This window comes from Muscardinus avellanarius (assembly GCF_963383645.1).
Source record: "Muscardinus avellanarius genome assembly, chromosome: X".
Lineage (NCBI taxonomy): Eukaryota > Metazoa > Chordata > Mammalia > Rodentia > Gliridae > Muscardinus > Muscardinus avellanarius.
Window position 1 is genome coordinate 13,155,380 of NC_137792.1, and position 23,659 is coordinate 13,179,038.

General features: G+C 42.5%; 1 protein-coding gene across 1 annotated transcript in view; it reads right to left on the minus strand.

The window, feature by feature from the left end:
- Positions 1 to 23,659, minus strand: part of MAP3K15 (mitogen-activated protein kinase kinase kinase 15) — a gene marked incomplete at both ends in the record, with an annotated part of 131,200 nt that overhangs the window by 3,850 nt on the left and 103,691 nt on the right. The window contains 12 exons of the mRNA XM_080718806.1: positions 830 to 1,004; positions 1,896 to 2,001; positions 2,582 to 2,767; positions 3,692 to 3,866; positions 4,392 to 4,557; positions 5,214 to 5,394; positions 7,532 to 7,689; positions 16,854 to 16,959; positions 17,125 to 17,255; positions 19,728 to 19,855; positions 21,197 to 21,330; positions 23,463 to 23,550. Of these exons, the coding sequence (XP_080574932.1) occupies positions 830 to 1,004; positions 1,896 to 2,001; positions 2,582 to 2,767; positions 3,692 to 3,866; positions 4,392 to 4,557; positions 5,214 to 5,394; positions 7,532 to 7,689; positions 16,854 to 16,959; positions 17,125 to 17,255; positions 19,728 to 19,855; positions 21,197 to 21,330; positions 23,463 to 23,550 (1,734 nt within the window). The remainder of the gene's footprint in view (positions 1 to 829; positions 1,005 to 1,895; positions 2,002 to 2,581; positions 2,768 to 3,691; positions 3,867 to 4,391; positions 4,558 to 5,213; positions 5,395 to 7,531; positions 7,690 to 16,853; positions 16,960 to 17,124; positions 17,256 to 19,727; positions 19,856 to 21,196; positions 21,331 to 23,462; positions 23,551 to 23,659) is intronic.

The window sequence follows — 23,659 nt, forward strand, 5'->3', positions numbered from 1 at the left end:
CAAATCTTCTTGAGAAGTTCTGAAGGAATGAGAAGTTTTACTACCAACTTTTCATATTTGTCATCTTAAAACTTCCTAATTTTGCTACCACTACCATTTAATTAAAACTTGAGGTACAGCCCTCATCTGCTTAAGATTTTTTCTGAGGTCCCTGAGAATACAAAATTTTATCTAAAATATGTATGCCTAGCATCTTATCTCCCCATTAAATGAGAGTCAGCATTACCACTGTCCTATGGCAACAGTGCACCACCTAGAATCAGCTCCAACTACTTTTTTATAGCCGTCATTCTATTTTTTTAAAGCTCATTGATAATCACATTATTTTTAACAAATACTAAACCACCTCCTACATGCCAGGAACAAAATAGATCGGTGCCCTTGGGGAAATGTTTCGGCAGTGCCTGGGTCCCCTGCTTGTGAGGGTAGTCCATTAATAGCTGCCTGGAGATCATAACAACTCACCAGGAAGACTTAAGAGGGCAGACTTCCTTCGGGTCAGAGATATAGGACATGCATCCACGAACCAAGTGCAAACATCCCCAAACTCTGCTACTTCAGGGATAGGCTGGTAAAGACACAGAGCTCAGATGCTGCAGCCTTTAAGTATGGCAAATTTCTCTGTGGCCTGTCAAAGGTACTATATCCCTCTGATTCCTAACAAAAGGAAGGCATTCCTCTAGTCACTCAGTTGAAGCTGCAAAGATATTGGCTGATGGGGAAGATGCTTTTCTGAGACCTGGGTAAGACCCTTCAAGGACTCAACCAACTGTTGGTTCAGGCCATCCTCCTACTCCTGCTCCCAGCAAAGGGCCCAGAAGAACCTCACCTGTTGGTCTCCTGCTTGAGGTGGCTCAGCTGGAAGCTCAGGTGCTGCTGCTGGGGCTCGGCCGCCTGGGCAATGGCTAAAGCAGATCTGCTCCCTCCAGACGCCACATTCGCTTCACCGCTGGGGAGGTGTACCCCTTCGGTCTCAGACGCAGGCTCAAAGTGGGGTTGGAGTTCTGTAAAATCAGGCCACCATTATCAAAATGGCATTTAGCTCACATCCTATGCTGGCAAACTAGGTAATTCAGAGGCTCGCCTGCATTGAGATACCATCGAGGGAGTGCTGGCTTTATAAAAGAGGAAGCAATTTCCTTTGGGTTCTCTGCAGTATAAAGATGGTTGCCCCCAGTTTACATATGAAAAAAAATGAGAACTGAAGATGTTAAGGCAGTTAACATCCTTAGCAAGGAGGCCTTACAACCAGGCCAATGCTCTGCTTAGAGTACGAAGGGAATTAAGCCTGAGACTTCGCCACACACTTCCCTCACCCAGGAACACATGCAGATGACCAGCAAGGATGCAAAGAGGACGGGCACTGTCAACAGAGTCCTAAAGACTCCCTTTCCAGGAAGAAGTGCCACAGAAGGGGAAGTGACATTGACATTTAGTCACTCTAATATTTCAAAAAGTCTACAAGAGTCCAAAATTAGCGCTGGGGGCAGAGTTCAGAGGTAGAATGCATAACTAATGCATATAAGGCTTTGAGTTCCATCCTCAGCACCAAAACACACACACAAAAAAAAAACCCCACAACCAAACAATTTCTATAGCTCCCACACAAACTGGAGCCATTTAATTATCAACTATCCAAGAAGCATTTGTGAGCATGTGCATTGAAGAGAACTTGGAGAATCCCTGTCCTTGATACCCACTTTTTAGATAAAGGGGTTTAGTCTGTAGGCAGTCACTTTCATTATACCCATGGGACTCATAAATAAAGCATTCACTGAACAGTAGGGAGTTGTGAAGCCAACATGGAAAAGAAAAGGCAGCTGTTTTTGAAAGCAGAGGACATTTCTGGCCTATTCCACAGCCTGAGGCTGACCATAACTGCAGAGAGAGCTTACCAGGGATGAGAATGGTGACGGCAGCCTGCACCGCTCTACTGATGAGATTGTCCATTGCGAATATCCAGTGGGGCCTAAGTAAGTGGTTCCTCAAAATCTTATTTACCTAAAAATGACAAAAATCAAGGTTTCTATTTTGTTGCTCTTTAAGAAATAGGAGTTCTTATTAATTCTAATTGGTTTCTGCCCTTTGAAATTCAGTGTTAGGCTGCCTTGGATTTTTCCTGCCAATGTTCCTTCTGAACTGAGTCTCCCTCTAGGCTGACCCTAAGTAAGGCCAGGTCTAGAAGATGGGTACAGCAACGGGACTCGGCTCACCAGGCCACTTTGTTAAATTGGTAAGCATTTTGGAGCACTTATTAAGTGACCTACATTGGGGGAATTGGGACACAAAATGAAGCAGACATGGTCTCTGGCCTGAAGGATCTCATATCTCTGGGCAGACATATAAACTCAAAGCCCATACCTACTGTACTGGCAGATGCCACGTGTTCTCTGCGGCCAAATGCAATCGGCCCACTCACCCAGGTGATTTTTCCTGTACATACATGTTCAGTGTCTAGAAAGAGCTGCTGAAATTAGGTATTCAAGTATGAATAGATGAGAAGAAACGAGAGCTACAAAAGAAGATGGTGATTGAATTCAATTGTCTTAACACGTTCTCTAGGGCCAGATGGAGCACTTACAGCATCTTGGAATCCAAACAGTATCAGATGAATTTGATTGATGAATGTGCTGTCAAAGTTCAGGTCCACCTTTAGCTTTGAGATTGTGGAGGCCATCACCCTGGGCTCCGGGGAGCGGATAAAGTCTCTCAGGATCCCGATTATTTGCTTGATGTGAACAACTGAGAGATGCAACTCTTCTGAATTCTGACCACGCACACATCCATGAACCATTTGAGTCAGGAAACAAAAAATTCAAAATGTACTATGGGAAACTAGATTGTCCATTCACTAACAGAACTACAGAATCTCCTGGGGAGAAGGGACCTCTGGTCCTAGAATTCCCTTCCTGTGTGGGTCTTCCTCCTGGCAGGCACACACCTTCACCACTAAACCTCTCATGTGAATGGCTCCACATTCCTGTTTGACCCTTTTTTTGGACCTCATCAAAAGGCATAATTGCTAGTCGGGCAGTGGACTCTTCCTAAAAGGACCTTCCCCACCCAAAATAAGGAAGGAGCCAGGCGTGGAGGTACACGCCTGTACTTGGGAGTCCGAGATGAGAGGATTGCAGGTTTGTAGCCAGCCTCAGCAACATAGTGAGATGCTCAGCAACCTGGCAAGGCCTCCTTTCAAAACAAAAAATAAAAGAGAGCTTCCCCAGCATTACAAAACTAAGTAAGGAAAGGAGGATGTTTGCCACTACTGCATCCTAGTTAACACTCAGTTTCACCCATAACCATTTTTCTTAAAGAGGCTGCTCTCCTAGCTACAGAGCGCAGCACTAGCTGCCCTACAGCTGGGGGTCAACTGCTGCAGGGCTAAAAACAATATACTTTCAAGAGGTCAGAGAATGGCTTTCTGCTGCCAGCTGACTTGTTTTCCACCAGGGGGCAGTATCACCCCAAAATTGCCCAGAAGCACTGCAGTGTTCTGCAAACTCATGGTTCAGTGGAGTTTTTTCTTTGTATATTCTTTTGTTGGGGAAGGGGAGGATGTTGCAAAATACTTACGGTGCTCACTGTAACTATGCAAATGTTCCCGAGTACAGGGAACTATGATCCCCATCAGACCTATCAGAACCTGGACCCAGACAGGGGTGGGATCAGCAGGTCTCCTTCCAGTCTGTACCTGGGCCACGCACTCCTTCAAGTTGAAAGCCACCTGGTTCTGCTCCTCCCAAAGGATTTTGTACAGGATGGCACGGCGCTCGCTGTCATTGCGTAGTAGAAAGAGGCCCGGGTCCCTGTCCTCTGGTGACGAGGGTGCACTCTGGTCTTCCAAGGCTAAATTCTCATCGGGAACACTGCAGACAAACCCACAGGGTAATCTGTGTGCATCTGGGAACACTTTCCAGGAAGTGTACCACATCATGCCAAGGAGGAGCATACTGCAGTCCCCAGGCTCAAGAAGAGGAAACTGCGGGGGGAAGACTATGGAAGAAATGCCGAATCCCTCCTACCCACTTGTTTGGCTCATATGAAGAAGCTGTTGGGGAGGAATGGGAGGACAAAGGGAAGAGAGATTAGAGGAAGGGAAGAAGAGAATTAGGGAGTGTGGGGAGAATAATAGTGGACAAGCAAGAAGAGTACTGGAAAGAAGGAAGAAAGGGCAGTGCAGAGGGTTCAAGAAGAGGAGACATGAGAAAAAACAGGACAGGAAAAGGGGCTGTGGGTGAATAAAGTGCCCTCCTTGCTTGTCCCTGGCCACCCCACTGCCCCCTTGAAGAAAGGAAGCAAAAGCTCTTCCCTGCCACCTGGGCTGTGACCCAGAAAAATTTGTGTTATCCCTTGCAGGACCATAGCAGAGGGACAATGGACATAGGCAGTACCTGAGAAGTTGGCTGAGCTGGTGCTTGGGTGCCTCTACCCTCTCAAATAACGCATCAGGCTGGGCTTCAGAGTCCACGGAGACAGAGCCATATTCGTTGCTGCTGTTGCTGCCTACCAGCTCCTCCATGGACAGGCTCAGGATAGTGGTGGCACTCTGGATAAACTCTGTGAAGGAATGGAGAGGCTAAGAGAGGGATTGGGTACGGCCTTAGCCTTTGCCAGACCTCAGCCCAGGTGACCTTGCTAACCCTGCCCAGAAACAGAGGCAGGTAGTCTAAGGGTCTTGTTCTGCGGAGCAAGCCACAGAGCCACTCTACCATGGCTCCTGACTCCATCCACACCAGGGAAAAGAAGACAAATGGCTTCCTTTGTAGAGCTGCTCTTTGTCTTTGCCAGTTGGTTCTTAGCATCCCACAAGATGTCACTGGGCCTTGGTGGCCTATAGGACAGCCACAGTGAAATATACTCCCTAACATACTCTTTAATCAAGGTCAAGATCAGCACAGAATGGCAGGCCAGACACCAGGCTTCACAAACTCTCTCTGCTTCACGTGCCCCAAAGAAACACTTCAATAAAGTCGGAGAGTGGGAGGAAGTATCAAAGTTACCCTTTGAGGCTCCCTGGGCCGGGCCACTATCAGAAGGAATGTTTATTGGTTGGTCTTTGACAACCGCCACACCCACTATGCCATCCTGCCACTCTTCACATTAATGGGCTCTATGCAGAAGTCCAGTGCTATGGGGAACTGGCACTCTCTCTGGGCAACAGGGAAGCCCAGGACCCAGAGCACCGCCACCCCAGTCATCCAGGTAGGCCTCACCTGAGGGCTTGAAAGCAATTCGGCTCTTGCATTTGTTCGGCTGCTTTAAGAACCGGTCTTCAAGTAGGTCAGTGGCAGTGACCCGTTTGTGAGGGTTAGGCTCAAAACAGGACAAGATGAAGGATCTGGCTTCCACTGAGAGGTCTTTTGGAATCTCAGGGTGGATCTTAAACATCCCCACCTGCATTTGAGAAATAGGTGAAAGATTTGTCAGTAGGGCCTTGAGTGAACTCAGAGGCACACGTTTTCAACTGCAAGCTCCTGTCCCTGGCATCCTATGAAGGCCGGGGATGGAGTGTAACAGCCCCGAAGCTGCATGTCTGTGTCTGCGTCTCTTAGTCATGTTCTGTTTTTGTACCTCCCAGTTATAGGGGAACCCTATTTCCCCATCCCTGGAGTCTTGCTTGGACTGTCCTGAATGCTTTGACCAGAAGACTGAGGCAGAAGTGGTATGTCAGGGTTTCATAGCACTGTCCCTGTTCTAGTCCTCTTGGAGCCCTGAGGCCACCATATGGGAAGGGAGTCCAGGATGGATGACTGTATGGAGAGATCAGCCCAGCCCTCCCACAGCTCCTCGGCCATGCAGGCAAAGCTCTCCCAGAAGCCATGGGATAGATGTGACCATATGAGTGAGCCCAGGAAAGGCCTGAGTGACAGATCACTTACAGAAGTCTGAGGAATGACAAGTTGTTATCTTAAGCTGCTAGAGCCTGGGGACAGTTTGTTACATGGCAAGACAGAACAGAGAGGGACTTGGGCTACAGCCTGGGGCAGAGCCTCCAGTTGAGGATATCCAAAGACATCTTCTATCAGTTTCCAAAAGACCCCCTCTCAGTCTCCATGCAGCCACAGGCCAGGCCCCTAACCTCTAGCTATAGGCCATGTAGACTATGAACAGACATAAGCTGAGGCTATACCTCACAGAGAGGTGTCTGTCTAATCATCCACAGCAGTGGAGGGAGGAGGGGGGCACTTTCCCCTTAAAACTGCTGCAAAAATGGCTGCTCTGACTCCTACTTCTAGCCAGCTAATCACTGTCCTTTTAAGGGCTCCCTACTGTGACCCATTGGGGAACAAGAGTCAATTCCTACCTATCACATCTCACCATGACCGGGCCTGCAAAGACGTCAGCCATGAGGTAGGCTGCCATATCTGACAGAAAAGCTAGGAGAAGGCCTTTGGAATCATGTACTATCAGGCTGCATCAATGTATATGGCCTTCGTTATCCATACACCTCATCCATTTGGGTGAACAAAAATGCTCTATGGATGGCCAGTGCTAGTAATAAACCCTTAGGGATAGAACCCTTTAAATTTTTCCAAGTATATTCAGAGCCAAAAGCTACAAACCTGACCTTGGGCAACCAGGGCTGTCCTGGCATCTCTTTTCTGTGTGGTCACAAGTCAGTCAGTCCCTTTTCAAGGTCCAAACTGCACAGCAATAAAACCACTACTAGCCCTTATCAGTCAATTTGTACTATTAGCCTCAACATGTGAACTTTCCAGTTAGCTCTGAGAGGGCTATTAGAATGATAAAGGATACATTATCTGATAGCTAAAGTCCCACCTCTCCAAAATCTAGTCAGAAACCTGTTCAAAGATATACACCCCCTACTAGGGCCTTTGAACCTTACCCAGCCCCCCAAAATAACTGAAGATGATTCTCTTTTCTTAGAGTGTTCACTTTGGGAAAACTTATAATTATATGTTGTCTCTCTGTCTGGCATGTATGTAAATCTTTTTAACAGCTAACTACACAAGCCTCTTAGCAGAAATGTCTTTCCCAAAGCCCGGGAGCCGTTGCTTGGAAAAGTAATCATTTAGGAAGACAAGGCCTCTGTCTCTCAGTTTCTCTAGGAGGAAGATGCCCATCTTTGGTGGTATCTGACTCCAAAACTACCGCCTCTCTTAAAGATAGGGTAGGTTTAAAGAAGAGTTTATTTTCTCTTATAAAGCAAATTACCTAATATAAATAGTCACCTCAATTACCAGGAAGATCAAAGATGAGCCATGTGTGATAAATGGTGCTGTCAAGTCCTCTTACTTTGAGGACCAGTTATTCACCTTGAGAACACTGTTGTAAGGGGTGGCATTTGCTCGGTTCTATAAAGAAAAAGGATGAGATTTCCTGCCATCTTGCAATCTTAGTGAATTGCCTGCCTGTGGTGTGCTTTGAAATTCGATTGAATGTTTGTCCAATAATATAACTTTCCCTTCTTTCCTACCTTTGTATAGTAGTCTTCTGGATTGAGAGGAGATTTTGTTTTTAATTGTTTCTCCAACATATAAACCACCTAAATGACCAAAACGCATCTTACTTTGAGCATTGCTGCCTGTGGTTCACCATGCTCATGGAACGGAGGCTTGCCGGTGGCCATCTCAATGATGGTGCAGCCCAGGGACCAGATATCAGCTGGGGCACCATACCCTCGAAGTCCTTGATCGATAATCTCAGGTGCCATGTACTGCAGAGTGCCTATATGGAAAGCAAATCAACAAAGAATGTGGCATCATATTGCTTAAAAATTAAGTGTACCATTAGTAACTGAGTATGTGGATTTAACTGCCTCATTAATAGTAGATGGAGCCTGTTCTGGGCATAAATATGGTTGCATCATTTTTCTGAGCAAAGACATGTGCATTCCTTCCTTTAATACTAGTCACAACAATAGAGAAAGGATTACTCATTAGCCCCTCAAAGGATGCATGGGCCAAATAAAATTAACATATGTTAGTGCATGCCAAATACAGGGCAAAAGGAATGTGAGAAACAACCAATCACAAGGACTGCCTAGTGGAGGGTACAGACATAATGTTGGTGGCAGTGGCAGCAGTAATGTGGTAAGTACTATAATAGAGGTGTACAAAGAGGGCTGGAAGGCTATGGTTGGAAACCTGATCGATTTTGCCTTGTCTGAATCAGGGGAATCTATGGCTGTGTCAATTTTGGTCCCTGAGAAACAAATGCCAAGACAAGATTAGACAAGTAAGAGATTGATTACAGAGAAGGCCTATGAGAGAAAAGGGGGGAGGGGACAAGATTGGCAAGAGACAGTTTCAGACTGTGAGGCAGATCTAACCCCTGAGAAAATGAGGAGAATCATTGGGTAGAAAGCATCTCAGACCACACTGAGGGCTTCAGCCAGGCCACCTGGCCAAAACCTATCCATAGACAGAGTCCCATGTTGGTTCTAGCATCCTCGCCAGGCTCAGTCATCAGCAGGGATCAGCCTGGGTGAAGCATGACCTTGCCATCAATTCTAACAGGCACTGGTCATTCCTACTACGAAGAGGTGGACAAAGGGATGGGGAAATATCCCGGGTATGGAGAGCATGAGCAAAGTACATCAAGTCGAGTCCAGGGAACAAGTGATGTTTGACCCGGGACAAGGTGTAGGAAGAATTTTAAGGAGAGCTGCAAGGGCACAGCCTAAAGGGCAAACTATTCTTAAGGCCCCAGTTTTGGACTGTCCCCTGTGGGTACTAAGCTAGCACAGCTCGCCATAAGGAAGGTGCTGACAGGCTATAACAGCAGAAATGTGAATGGACTGTCAAAAGAAAAGACAGGGATCTAGGAGCTCATTCAGTCAAGGGCTCTCAAAGGAAAATGTTTGTTTTCCCTCCAAATTAACCAGAGGAGAGGGGAAACGTGAACTTGACATCAGCATAGCTAGTGGGCTGGCACAGAATCTCAGAATAAGACAGCAAGCTCAGAGATGACCTTAGCCAAGGTGTGATTAGAACACACACCTAGAGAAATGGAAGGGCCCGTCTCAAGCTCATACAACCAAAGCAGGTCTCCTGAGTTTTAAAACAATGAAAACAAAGGACTTGTCAGTTCAAAATAAAGCATAAGCCAGATGTGGTGGTGCACACTTGTAGCCCCAGTACTTGGGAGTCTGAGACAGGAGGATTGCAGGTTTGAAGCCAGCCTTAGCAATTTAGTGAGGCTTTCAGCAACCTAGTGAGACACTGTTTTCAAAGAAGAATTTAAAAAAAAATTTGTATGGGGGTATAGCTCAGAGGTAGAATGCCTCTGGGTTCAATCCCCAGTACAATCAAGTAATCAATAAAGTTTCGAGAAGCTACCAGTATATTCTCATTCTCTTTTTCTCTCCCTCCTCTCCCTCCCTTATTAAAGGTGTGTATCACTATACCTGACTACATTCTTCTCTTGAAGATTTTATGACTTCTTAGCATGTTTCCTTCCTGTGAACATTTTAAATATTCTAGGACAACTGTGACCAAGAAAACATCCTACAGTGGGTAGGAATGTTCTGTGCAGTCCAATATGGTAGGCAGTAGCCATGTATGGGCTGTGGAAATGTGGCTAGTGAGCCTCAATAAATGAGTTTTAAATTATTTTGATCTCATTTCATTTGACTTCAAGTTATACATAAATCACATTGTATTAATGAGCACAAGTGATCAATGGGGCACAAATGATGGCTCTGTTCTCCAGAGCCGCAAAGCTGGTGGGAAAGTGTTCAGTCCGTTTGAGAGTTGGGCAAGATGGAACCGAATCACACTTGATGCACTGTTGGGAAATCCCAGAGTTGCAAAAAGGGAACTTCCGGTGATACAATATCCCCTATAGGCTGTTGTTGCTGTGAATAACGGAGAGGTGTTGGCATGGGATGTGCCTTCTAACAATCCAAAACACATTAATTAAGGGAAGATTAGGTACTGTGCTATTCATTAAGCCACCATCTCCTAGCTTTGCTCCCTGATGCTGGGTCTGGGACTATATAAACCCCATTTCTGCCAGGTGTGGTACTGCATGCTTGTAATCCCCGCACTTGGGAGGTGGAGACAGGAGGATCGCGCAGGTTCAAAGCCAGCCGTGCTGGCTTAAGAGACCCTGTTTCCAAATTTTAAAAAGTATAAAAATGGGTCTGGGAGTGTAGCCTGGAGGTAAAAGGGTTTCCAGGAACCCCAGTACCACCAAAAACAAACAAACAAACAAACAAACAAACAAACAAACAAACCCACTTTTACTTTGCCTTCAGCTCCCTGTTTGGCTCTACAACTAGGTGGCGCTAGAGAGACCCTGCAAAGACGGGGGTGAGGGGCTACTCCTGTGTTATCCCTGTTCCTATGAGTGAGCTGCTCTCTGCACCTTTAGTTAGCTCTACTCTCCATTTTTGTGTCATATCTACACCAGAACTAGCTTCATCTTGCCCCTCAGAGGCACTTGCTCCAGCCTGGTGAAATTCCCTTCCCTCAAAGTTCCAATCTTACCCTCCTATCTGTCCCCACCGCATTCAAGTGCTAAGACTGTAGGCTGCTTCCTGATCCCTTGGTGCCTCTTTTTGGCCTTTTCAGTTTTCAATACTCAGAAAAAGTTCTTTCTATTAAATTCTTTCTGTGAAAGTAACTGGGGTGATTTCTGTTTTCCTGCCTGGACACCAACTAACACAACCACTAAAAGTTAATTCTTAAATTAACAAGATAATAAATTTACAATGTTATGCAGGAGTCGAAAATTGTACTGAACCAAATTGCAATGGCTAATTGACCTTAGTCAAATAACTGCCCACCTTAGTATCATTTTTCTTTTTCCTTTTTGGGGGGTGAGGGGTACTAAAGATTGAACCCAGAGACACTCTACCTCTGAGCTTTGCCCCAATTCCTTATTTTTATTGCTTGTTTTGAAACAGGGTTTCACTAGGTTGCTGAAAGTCTTGCTAAGTTGCTGAGGCTGGTTTTGAACCTGCAATCTTCTTGCCTCAGCCTCCCAAGTACTTGGATTACAGGCTTACAACATCATTCCCAACTTAGGACTACTGTTTCCTAATTGGAATTGATCTATTTAGTTTGTTTAAAGCTAAATTTGGATATTTTCTTTATATGGAGCCATACTGAACATCATTCTTTCTGAAAGCAAAGACATAGAAATGACATTCATACTAGTTATTTATTGGCACATAATAAATTACTCCCAAATTTAGCAGCTTAAAACAACAAATTGGGGCTGGGGCTGGGGCTCAGTGATAGAGCCTTGTGTAGCACGTATGAGAGTTGGGAGAGCATATGGTAGGGATCCTAGAGCAGCCAGCTGAGTGGCTCTGCCTCAGGGTATCTTATGAGGCTACAGTCATCTGGAGGCTCTACTGGGGCTACAGGATCAGCTTCAAGCTTACTCACTCTGCTTGGGGTTAGTTGGAGGCTTCAGATTTTTAGCACATGGGATCCCCTACAGGGCTTCTCAAGATATGGCTGATCTCAGAAAGAATGATCCACGGAGGAAAGAAGATGCCTCACTGCCTCTTATGACCCAGTCCCCAGGCCACACATCATCACTTCCACTTATTCCATTCATTAGAAGTGAGTCATTAAGTCTAGTTCACACCCAATCAGCAGAGGTTACACAAGAGTGAGCATATCAGAAGGTGGGTGGATCACTGGGCTGGCCCCCACATCTGACTTCTGATCAGCACTTGATGGCTTTCAAGTACTATCCATGTACCATCATCCATCTGCCTGTCACAATTCTGTAAGGTTGGGCAAAAGAGATGTCATCTACTGTTACTCCCATTTTACACATGAGGGAACCAAGGTTAAGAGAAGCTAAAGAATTTGCTAAAGCTAGAACTCAGGTCCTCTGCCTCCAAGTTCAAAACCATTACACCATGATGGCACTGATCCGTACTTCAAGGAGAAGTACTGCTGAGGAAAAAGTTGCCTGAATAAAAGCAGCTGACACGAGGATTTCCCAAGCAATACTGTAGTTTCTTTTTACGTAACTGGAAGGTATAAAGCAATAAAGCAATGGTGGAAACTTGGGCACTCCATTTGATTCACTACTGTATTATACAGAGTGACCATCTACTCCTAGTCATCATCTGAGAGAAAGAGAAAGAGAAAGAGAGAGAGAGAGAGAGAGAGAGAGAGAGAGAGAGAGAGAGAGAGAGAGAGAGAGAACCACATTAGTAATCAAGCAACTAGACCAAAGACAGGATTCTGTGAAGAAAACCAAGAAAAAATGGCACTGTGGGGCATCTGATTCATGTTCCAAGTTCCAATCCTGGGAAATCAGCTTGCATTACATTTAGATTTCTTATGGTCCTCATATACTCCCCTCAAGTACATTTCCTCCAATCAGTGCCTGACCCTATTGGTCCCTGGCTCAGCAGCCATGGTCCTCTGGTACCCACACAGAAGTAGTGGTACATAATTCTGAACAAAGTGTCCAAAAGACCCAAAGGTATCAACCTAGCCCTCTTCAGACCAAAAATCTACTGGGAGCTTCTGTAATTGTCCAAGCAGGATTTTCAAATTGCCAGCAAAGAAAACATAGGGCACAAGATGATACTTTTAGATTAAGGCACCAAGAAATGATGCAGGTACCAGAGGAAGGGATGAAGAAGGGACCACAAGGTACACATTTTCTAAAGGAGTCTCAGACTCTTGGGTACACAGGTATTGGGCCCCTAGCCCAGACACAAGGGTCACAATTCAGAGATGTACAGCAAGAAAAATTTACAGGAAACATCAGCCAGGCCCAGTCCACACAAAATTAGCTTACAACAGTGCTAGTAAAGAGACAACTTGCCAAGCCCCGTCCCTTGCCTTCCCACAGCTACTGAGTAGGGAGAAGAAGCTGGCACTGAGACTCCCAAGCAGAGGCTCCTGACAGCTGCTGCAGCTGGGAGGGAGAGAGGAAAGGAGTTGGCCCTTGAATGAGGACCAGAGCATTGGCAAGTATATAAGCTCATCCCTTTCATTACCCAATTCTTTTTGTTCCTTCAAGTACCATTATGACTCTCTATCATCTAAGGGTAGCTGGAAAAGTCATGGGACAGGTGCACTGCCCTGGGCAGGATGTAAATTGCTCGAGCACTGGTAGGGGAAGATAAAATGGCTCTTGTCATAACACCCTTTGACTCTCATAGGTTCAAAACATTAGTTACACATGGAAATTCAATTCTCTCAAAGGTTCCTTCCAGCTCTAAAATCCTGTGGCTTCTAAGAGCAAATTAGTACTTATTTTTTCAATTAATAAATACTTTAACTTACTTCGATCCAGGTCATGGTGCTTTATCAATACTAAGCCATTTAATCCTTAAAAACCCTAATGAGGTAGGTACTATGAGCATTTCCACTTATGAAAAATGTAAGATATAAACTGGGCGCGGTGGCACATGCTTGTAATCTCAGAGCTATTTTATATTTTATTTGGAAACAGTATCTCTCACTAAGTTGCTGAGAGCCTCACTAAGTAGCTGAGGCTATCTTCGAACCTGTGCGATCCTCCTGTCTCAGCCTTCCAAGCTCTTGGAATAAATAAGTTTAAGATTGCTAAAACTAAGTAGAGGTTACATCAAGTTTTTAATTACTGATTTGTACCTTTCAGGCTTGAAATCTTTCATAATTAAAAGATTTTAAAACATATTGCTCTGCCGAGCGTGGTGGCGTACGCTTGTAATCCCTGCACTTGGGAGGCTGAGACAGGAGGATCGCCCAAGTTCAAAGCCAGCCTTAGCTACTTAGTGAGGCTCTCAGCAACTTAGCGAGACCCTGTTTCCAAACAAAAAAGAGGTCTGGGAGTATAGCCCTGGAGGTAGAAAGCCCCTGGGTTCCACCCTCAGTACCACACACACACACACACACACACACACACACACACAAATGGTATGTAGTGAGCAACTTGTCCAAGGTCTCCCAGGCAGCATGTGCCAAGCCAAGATTTGAACCTGCTCATCTTTGAGTCAAGGATGTTTATAGCCATAAATCAGATTGGAGTTCCTGTCTTGATTTCTACCCCTAAGTATTTACCCAAGAGAGGTGAAAATATACATCTACACAAAGGCTTGCATGGGAATGATCATAGCAGCATTATTCACAACTGTCAAAAAGTGAAAACCAGCAGGTGGGGTGGTGCACGCTTGTAATCCCTGTATTTGGGAGGCTGACAGGAGGATCATAGGTTCAGCTTCATCTACTTAGTGAGACCCTCCACAACTAATGAGACACTGTTGCAAAATGAAAAAATAAAGAATGAAAAATAGGGCTGGAAATAGTGTTTGGAGGTAGAATGTACCTGGGGTTCAATCCTCAGTACTGGAAAAAAAAAGTAGAAACCATCCAAATGACCCCTAATTGGCAAATGTGGTCCATCCATGCCATGGAATTCTATTCAGCCTAAGACAAAGGCGCGGACATGCCAGAGCATGGATGCACATAGATGAACCTTGAAAACATCACACTAAGTGAAAGTAGCTATATGCCAAAAAACACATATTACATAATTCCATGTGTGTGAACTACCCAGAACGTGCAAATCCACACACAAAATTCATCAGTAGTAGTCTGAAGCTGAGATGGGAATGAAGCTTAACTGCAAAAAGGGCACAGGGATCTTCTGGAGGTGACAGAATTGTTCAAAATCTGAACTGTGACAATGGCTGCATGAAATAATTTCTCAGAAATCATTAAATTGTACATTTCAAATGGATGGTTTCTGAGACTGGTCTCAAACTTCTTATCCTCCTGTCTCAGTCTTCCAAACACTGGGATTATAGGCATCCACCATCACACCCAGCTTGTTTTTTTAAATTTTAAAACAAGTTATTAAGTGATTTTTACATAGTCAAAAGATAAGTCTTCTAATATATTAGATACTGGGTTGGATACATCCTGCATATAAAATGTACATTACCCACAAATTGAGTGAAATTGGAATGAAGTGTGTAGTTTAGGTAATAGTACTAATGTGCCAATGTTGATTTCTCAGTTTTGACAAAATAACCTTGGTAATGTAACATAATAATGTCAGGGAATAAAATGAATTATGGGTGTATGGGAACTTTCTGTACTATATCTTTGAAATTTTCCTATAAATCTAACAGGCATTTTAAAATAAAATTTATGAAAAAAACAAACAAAAAACAAATAAATGCTTTCATGATATGCAAGTTATTCCTCAATACAGCTGTTAAAACCATCACCACAAGAACAACAAGGGGGCTGGGGTGAAACTCAATAGTAGAACCCTTGCCTAGCATGTGCAAGACTCTGGATTAGATCTCAAGCATTGCAGAAAAAAAAATGTTCTAGTCGTTTATGCCTATGATGAAAGCCCTTCACAGTAACACAGGCAGGGAGGGATGCAGGCCAACATGTTGCCTGAAGCTTTGGCTCAGAAGGCCTCAGAGCGTTTATAGGGAAAAGCTCCACCATATCCATCCAACCCAGAGTTTTGCACCAACTAGCTGAGATTTCTTTACAGAACGTCTCTGCTTTGCAAAGAGTAATTACATGCAAGGGAATCTCCTAACTAAAATGAGACTCCTTCTTTATTATCCCCCAAACACCCCTGCATTATTTTGCAATGCAAAATGCATGCCTCCTCAAGCCGAAATGTGATATGTGATAATGAATTATACATGTGTTTTCTTTGTGATTTTTTTCTCCTCAGGGATGCTAATTATGAGATAAATTGTTGGGGGTTTTATGTTTTTTAAATAACTCCCTGACATATCAGAGCCCCTCTTGCTATGTATTGCCAAGCTAATTGGTAGCTTCCCAAAGAGGAGGATATAAGTCATTTTCAATTAGGGCAGTAAAATACCAAGAGGGAGGAAAAAAGGGCCATTCCTACATATACATTCATATACATATCATACAATAAATAAGGATTCAACATGTTCTTTATGTGGGAGATTCTGATGGAGCCCCAGTGTGGCATTCTCCCATTCTGAGAGTCATGTATTTCCTCTTGTATTACAACTAAAAAGTCATTTTTGATGCATTAAAATTTCCCTTTGATGAGGAATATGCCTCTACTGTGGGCACACAGCAGCTAACACACAACAACTCTCTTGTTGAGGTAAATTCCTTCAATGCTGAGATATTATTCACCAAAAATGAGGCCCAATCCATCCATTCTATAGCTTCAGAGACTACAGGGTTAGAGAATAGTCATCTGCCTTTATAGCGTATTTCAGAGCTATAAGATATGAGAGCTGTTTTATAATTCTATCAAGCAAGATTTTTGTGATCTTTCTATTACTCCTTGGGAGACCATCAACCTTTACTAAAAATCAGTATTTCTTTCCAAGGATCAAAGTTTTGGTTATAGTTCTTTTTAAACAGGAATTTCAAAAAGCCATAGGTAGCTTATGAGTGGCATTCCACCTACTGGTCTGAAAAACATACAGCTAGCCGTTAATTTTATGGCACTCTTTGAATCCAGTATCTCTGAACACTTAAATTGTTCTATCATTTACACGTGGAAAATCCACTTCCTCAAATGCCATATTCCCCCAGAAGAATTAGCTTTCCTCAGAAAGAATCATATGAAAACACAAGGTGTCATAATTCAACAATGAGGTCATAGTCTACGCTTACGATAAGCCAATAAATTTCCTCCTCACAAGTTGTCTGGGAGATGTCATTCAGAATTCCCCTACCCAACGTCTGAGAGGCAACGAAGAAAGTAGAGCCATCTTGTTATCACAAATATCTAGCTAAGTTCATCAGTCTGACAAAGTTAAACAATTTGAGGTTGGCGACAATACATGGCCCATATCAAATACCAATTGTCACTCTGCTGTAAGCTGTGCTTGAATGACCACAGCTCGTATGGAAAGCTTAACTCCAAGATGGCCACCATTCCCCCAGCTCTGGCCTGCTTACCGGTAAAGGTCCCTGTGCATGGGTTCATTGCTGCGAGACGTTTAGAGGTTCCAAAATCGGAGATTTTCACCACGCCACTATAGGTGTTTACCAGTACATTATCACCCTTCAGAAAAAGAACAGTATGGAGAGCTTAAAGACAGATATAAACAAAGCAACACTTAACAGTTTGTCCCCTTAGTGAGGAAGTTACTCAGCACACACTACATTGACAGTTCTCAAGGTCTGATATGAGCAAAATAACACCTTGTTGGCTTAGAAAAGCCAGTACCTTTATGTCTCTGTGTACTATATGGTTTTCATGGAGATACTTAAGGCCTTCCAGGATCTGTCTGGTGTAAAACTTGATACTGGGCTCCTTCATTGGCCCCCATTTGGATTGCAAAAGAGCAGAAAGGCTTCCTAGAAATCAACACAGCAAAACACTTATTAGGATGACAAAGATTCGATTGTAAGAGTTCAGGGAAATAAAGTGAGGTAATACTTCTAACCTGAAATAAACACTTAATACCCACATCATCCTGTTTGGCTAAGTTCCTCCCTCTCTATAGACAAAGCAACAGAAGAGACTGGAAGCAAATCAGTATGTTAGCCTGGTCAGAGGCAGAGAGTGAAGAGAAATTGCTTATGATCTCTGGAATTCAGTAGGGCCAGCTTTGGGTTTATCTCTGTTCAGCTGCACAAAGTCAGAAGGAAAGTAAAATAGTGTTCCTTGAATTTGGGAGTTGTGACTCGATGACACAGATAAATCTGGTCCCATGATAATGGCTGTACAACCACCTTAACCATTCTCCTTGGGTCAAGGCCATATTGACACCTCTTTCTGTAATCAGAGGTGAACAGATGTAGAGTAAGGAGCCCTTGGGGATGACAGGCACTAGAATTAGAAAAGACGAGGGCTCTTTGTCCTTATTATGAAAAGGCTTCAAGAGCAGGTCACAAGGGCAGGATCATATCGATTAACAAGCACTTCCCCCCCGTTATTCTGTTAAAAACTGAACATCTGGACAGGAAGAAAAACTCCCTTCCAGACTCTGACCACATGTCATGAAGGTGGCGGTGCAAGCTGCAGGCAGGCCTGCCTGCTGACAAGAACAGGCCCTTGGGCATCAGGTGGTCTCAACCATGCCACTTATATAGTGCATCTGTAAAAAGAGAAGAACGCTTTTTTCTATTTTATTCTATTGGTCCACTGTAATCACGCATCATGATGCAGTTCAGAGTGGTAGAGGCATACATGTACACAGCACTCGGTGAACCCTCCCCTAGCTCAGACATTGTGATTGGAATTGATAAGTGTGTGTATGTACATCGTGTTGAGACAAGGTCTTGCTAAGTTACCTAGAATGACCTCCAACTCATAATTCTCCCACATCTGCCTCCCAAGTAGCTAGGATTACAGGTAGGCACTGCCACACCTGGTTGTTACCTCTAATTCTGCTGTTACCATCAGCCTAACACTTGGAATAGCAACAAATATGAATGACAATGAATATTTTTTCTGCTAGACTGTGAGCTATCTAAGGAAGAGGAAATTATAAGTTTATCTTTGTTGTAGCCCTCAAAATATAGCCCATTTCCTGGTTCTTAATATATAAAGTTGGATCCTTAATATAATAGGAAGTTATATTAAGATTATAGTCTTAGGTGGGCCTGGTGGCACATGCCTGTAATCCCAGTACTTGGGAGGCTGAGATAGGAGGATCACAGGTTTGTGGCTAGCCTAAGCAACTTAGTGAAGCCCTCTACAACTTAATGATACCCTGTTTCAAAATAAAATAGCGCTAGAGAATTGGCCCTGGCTTCAATCCCTAGTAACACACACACACACACACACACATACACACACACACACATACACAAATAAGATTATATTCTTACTAATAGATTCTTAATAAATCTTGGTTGGATGAAATTTCTAACTGAAGTTTTTACAACTGCATTCGAATGATAATCATTATTTAATTTAAAATTTTATAAATTTTATTATTTCACTGAGCAATTATTTACTGGCATCTTGCTTGCTGTCAGGCACTATCCTAAGAGTTATACATATACTATGTCCTTTAATCCATTTAACGGCCCACCTGAGATACTTATTACTCCATAATTATTACTCCAATTATTACAATAATTGTTATTACTCCAACTTTACAATTGATTCATTCAAATGAAAAACTGAGAGCACAGAAAGTAAAATAACTTGTGCAAAGTCACACAGCTAATAGATGGTTGGACCAATTCAAATTAGACAGTGGCTCCAGATCCAAGGAGAACTTTCCTCCTTTACCTACATTTGGGGATTTTGTGGATTGAACACTGGTGTTTGATTTTGTTACTGATGCATTATTTTGCAATGTCACTTTTAAAACCTGTGTCCTACCAGGCATGGTGGTCCATGCCTATAATTCAGAGACTTGGGAGGCTGACACAGGAGGATCACAAGTTCAAGGTCAGCCTGAACACCTTAGTCAAAGCCTACCTCAAAATAAGAAATAAAGTACTGGTGATGTTGCTCAGTGGTACACAGCACCCCTAGGTTCAAACTCCAGTACTGTATAAAAAAAAAACTGTGTACCCTCTTCTCCCAACTTCTCCAAACCACCTGTAAACGTCTACACTATGAAGGCCTGAAGAGAGGAGACCACTTCCTTCATCTCTTTGTCTCTGATGCTAGTACTTGCTGGATAATTCAGTAATTTTTGGTTGAATAAGCAAACCAAAAACAGATTATTTAGAAAATTTATATCTAACCCTTCTGAGAAACTAAAGTTTTACCACTTCTAGAAGGGGTCTACCATTTTTAAAATGGCAGGATAATTAATGCTATCCACAACAATTTCCAGAATGCACTATAAGACAGTGACTACTTACCTCCTGGCACTTGCTCCATAAAAATCTTAAGGTAGCCATCCTCTGAAACAGAACCTAGGTATTGGACAATATTGAGGTGCTTGAGATACTTATGCAAGGCTATCTCCTCGTGCAGAGGCTGAGAGTACCTGTTTCAGAAAAGAACAAAGCCAACATAACCCGCTAAATACTAGGTTCTCTAATAGTGAGCTACACTCCCATCCCATTTCATTTTGAGATGGGGTCTCACTAAGTTATCCAGGCTGTCTTTGTACCTGTAATCCTCCCATCTTAGCCTCCCAAATACTGGGATTATAGATGTGCACCACCATGCTTGGCTCAGCTTTTTTTTTTTTTTTTTTGTATTGTATAAAATGAAGAAACCGGACTAGTTCACTTGAGGTCTTCTCTTATAATTCACATAATCATAACATGCTATCCCCCACTGAAAGTTAACTATTGAAGACATAAATAAATGTGATGAATGAAGGGTCTGACAGTGGGTAGAAATAACATGTAACTCACCCCTCATTAACCAGTGATCACCCAGATGGAAGGGTGTATGTAAATATCAGCTGAAGACAACACTGCAACCATGTGTGGGCAGACATGCTAGTGGCTCATATGATGATTATTTATCACCTTTGCTGTGACCACAACTGCGTGTATAGCTTCTCTACAATAACACCTGATGGTGAATGCTGCTATGCTCTGGTTCAGAATTGAGTATAAATTTAAAAACAAGCGAAACTTTAATAAAAATAAAAAATGTTGAAGAAATAAACTAGCAATACTGATGGTAAAAAGAAAAAAAAAAACAGCTCAAAATCCATGGGTTGAGGTTAAAGGGCAGAGTATTTAAGAAGAGCCTGAGCCAAGCATGGTGGCACACCCCTATAATCTCAGCATTTAGAAGGCCAAGACAGGAGGGTTGCAGGTTTGAGGCCAGCCTCAGAAACTTAGCAAGAACTCTCAACAACCTAGTGAGACCCTGTTTCAAATATAAAAAGATTTGGGGGTATAGTTCAGAGGAAGCATGCCCCTAAGTTCAATCCCCAGTACCCCCACACACACACACGTACAAAATTCCCATTTTTAACTGCATTTATTTTTCTGTAATGATACAGCCAAACAAATCATAGCTGTTTTCTGTTGTTAATGTGAACCTGAAAGCACTCAGTTGGGGATGGGGATATGGCTCAGTGGTCGAATGCTTGCCCTGCAAGCTCTAGGCTCTGGGTTCAAGCTTTAGCACTAACAAGGAAGAAAAAGGCTCAGTTCCCAAGTCTCTAAATAAAACTGTCCAATTTTCTAATTCTATTCACAATATGTAGAGAACAATGGCAGATCACCCTGATAACCCGAGAATTATAAGTCTTGTGATGACATAATGCATTTGTCCTTTAACCCTCTGCACCATTGATTGTAGACTTGGGATTTGAAGTTTTGAGATGACAAGTGTAGAATGCGGAAGACCAGTTCCAACTTGCCTGCTGTCTCTCTCAGGAATTTCTTTGATGGCTATTCGCACTTGATTGCTCAGATCTCGGCCAGCATACACAATCCCATAGGTACCTTTCCCCAGGACAACTCTCTCCCCATTTCTATCAAGGTCATACTCATACTAAAAAAGGAAAAAACACAGGACAAACAAGTATACATGTTATACTGGAGAAGCCTCAGACAGAAAAGCCCAAAATCTTGGTTAGCAATTTTTATCAATTTAGAAGCACTGAATGCCAATTCTTCTTTGGTTATGTACTCTTCACTCAAAAATCTCTCTCAGTTGTTTATGTATTTTTTCTTGTATGTATGTGGTGCTGGGGATTGAACCCAGAGACATTCTATCTCTGAGATACACCTCCAGTCCTATTTTAGTTTTATTTTGAAACAGGGTCACTAAGTTGCAGAGGGCCTTACTACATTGCTGAGGCTGGCCTAGAACCTGTGATCTTTCTGTCTCAGCACACAAGTAATACGATGACAGGCATGTGCCACCATGTCCAGTGTGTCCATGTATTTTTAGCATGACCTTATGAAACAGAACCCAAGGCAATTAAAAATGTGGCTTACATATAACATCCTTGGCTCACCTGTTGATGATTCTGTCAATTTTAACAATGCAATTTATTATTTAATTTTTATTGGTGCATTGTAGTTATACATCTTAATGGAGTACAAGATGGCAGAGCCATACATGCACACATTATTCATTTAGCCCTCACCCAATTCCCACCCCATTCCCTCCCCTCTCCCTCCTCATGTTTGGCTTAGTGATTGGCTTTAATATGTTTGTGAGTGTACATCATGTACATTGGGAATTTCCTTCTTCCTCCCTCCTATCCTCCTCAGTTGGGTCATCTTATTTGCTCATCTATGGTTTCTTCTTCCTCATCTAGTGTTCCTCCTATGACCCTTTTCCCCTAGCTTCTGCCTATGAGGGCGAGTATCCAACTTTTTATTTTTTGTAACTGACTAGTCTCACTTAGCATAATTTAACAATATAAAATTACTTCTATGAACATTAAAGTACCCCAAATAAGTCCTTTATCAACATGTCAAGAAACATATCTTTTTCAATAGCTCAGGAAGTAACTGACTGTCAACACAGTTCAAATGTCTTAAAATACATATTCTGGGGCTTCCCCTTTCTTTCAGTCCTATAGATCTAGCACATACTGCAAAATTTCAATTTATAATTAGAATTGCTATTTTGTTCTCCCAATCTTATCATCAGAAGCTGTCAAACACAACTGCATTCCCATCCATCCTTTTAAATGATTAAAACAAAGCCAACCATGGGCCGAGCAACATATATTTAAAGCACACAGGAAGCAATGGATATTTATGTTATTTTTACATGCTCTATTGTGTTTACTTATAGAAGTACAGTTTATACAAAGTTCTGTGTGTGTGTGTCCCTTCTCCTCTACTTTTAGGGATGTTCATGACATTTAAGAATTTAAGATCAATAAGAGATCTCCATCACTGTCTGATTTAACTAGAAATCAGCCTGTTCTATAAGAAATATATCTCATACTTTTCTGTTTCCTACAAAGTAAATCACTTAGTTCATTTCTACAACAAATCTTTATTCTAAGTGAATAATCCTAGTATCTGACTCAATTATTAAAGTGAATCCCTTTGATATTTTCTGAAGAAAACCTCAAGGAATTAATTTCAGTGTAGCTTGAAAGTATAATAAAAGCTCATTAAATTATAATTACAGGGAGAACAAGAATTAAGAACAAATCTGAATAACTATGCAAGACCTAAACTTATGTCAAGTGGCATGGTAACTGGACTACAACTATGAGATCCAAAAGAGCTTATTATCCTATGTTCTTAAAAATGAAAAATAGTTATATTTAATATATTGTATACAAGTTAATATAACTAAAGTCATTTTGTCATAAATGAAAAAATCTGCTTCCAATACACTACACTTCACCTGAATCATAAGTATAATTAGTATAGAAAAATATTTCACAGATTGTGCACAAAAGAAAATTTTGGTCTAGAAAAATATTTCACAGATTGTGCACAAAAGAAATTTTTTCTTAAACTGAGAGGATCCAATGATAATGCAATTTTTCTATAGGGACACATTACACTTACTCTCTAAGAGTCATGGATTGTTATAGCTGGTTCAGACATATTTTTAAATATACTCAATAAAAGACTTCTATATGAAAATTGGGACATTTCCTTTAAGCATCAAAGACGCAGCAAAGAACTTTTCCGTCTGTGACTCACCTCTAAGGTCTCCCCATTGGCATCTCCCTCTGGCTCCACTGAACTGCCCACTGCATTCGTTAGCATCATTTTGACCAAAGAGCAAAATCTAAAACAGCAAATGTCACAAAGATGTTGCCCTTTAGGATCACTATTGTTCCTTACCTTTTACTGAGCTTTATATTACATTAAACTTTAAACGTAAATCAAACTTTTAC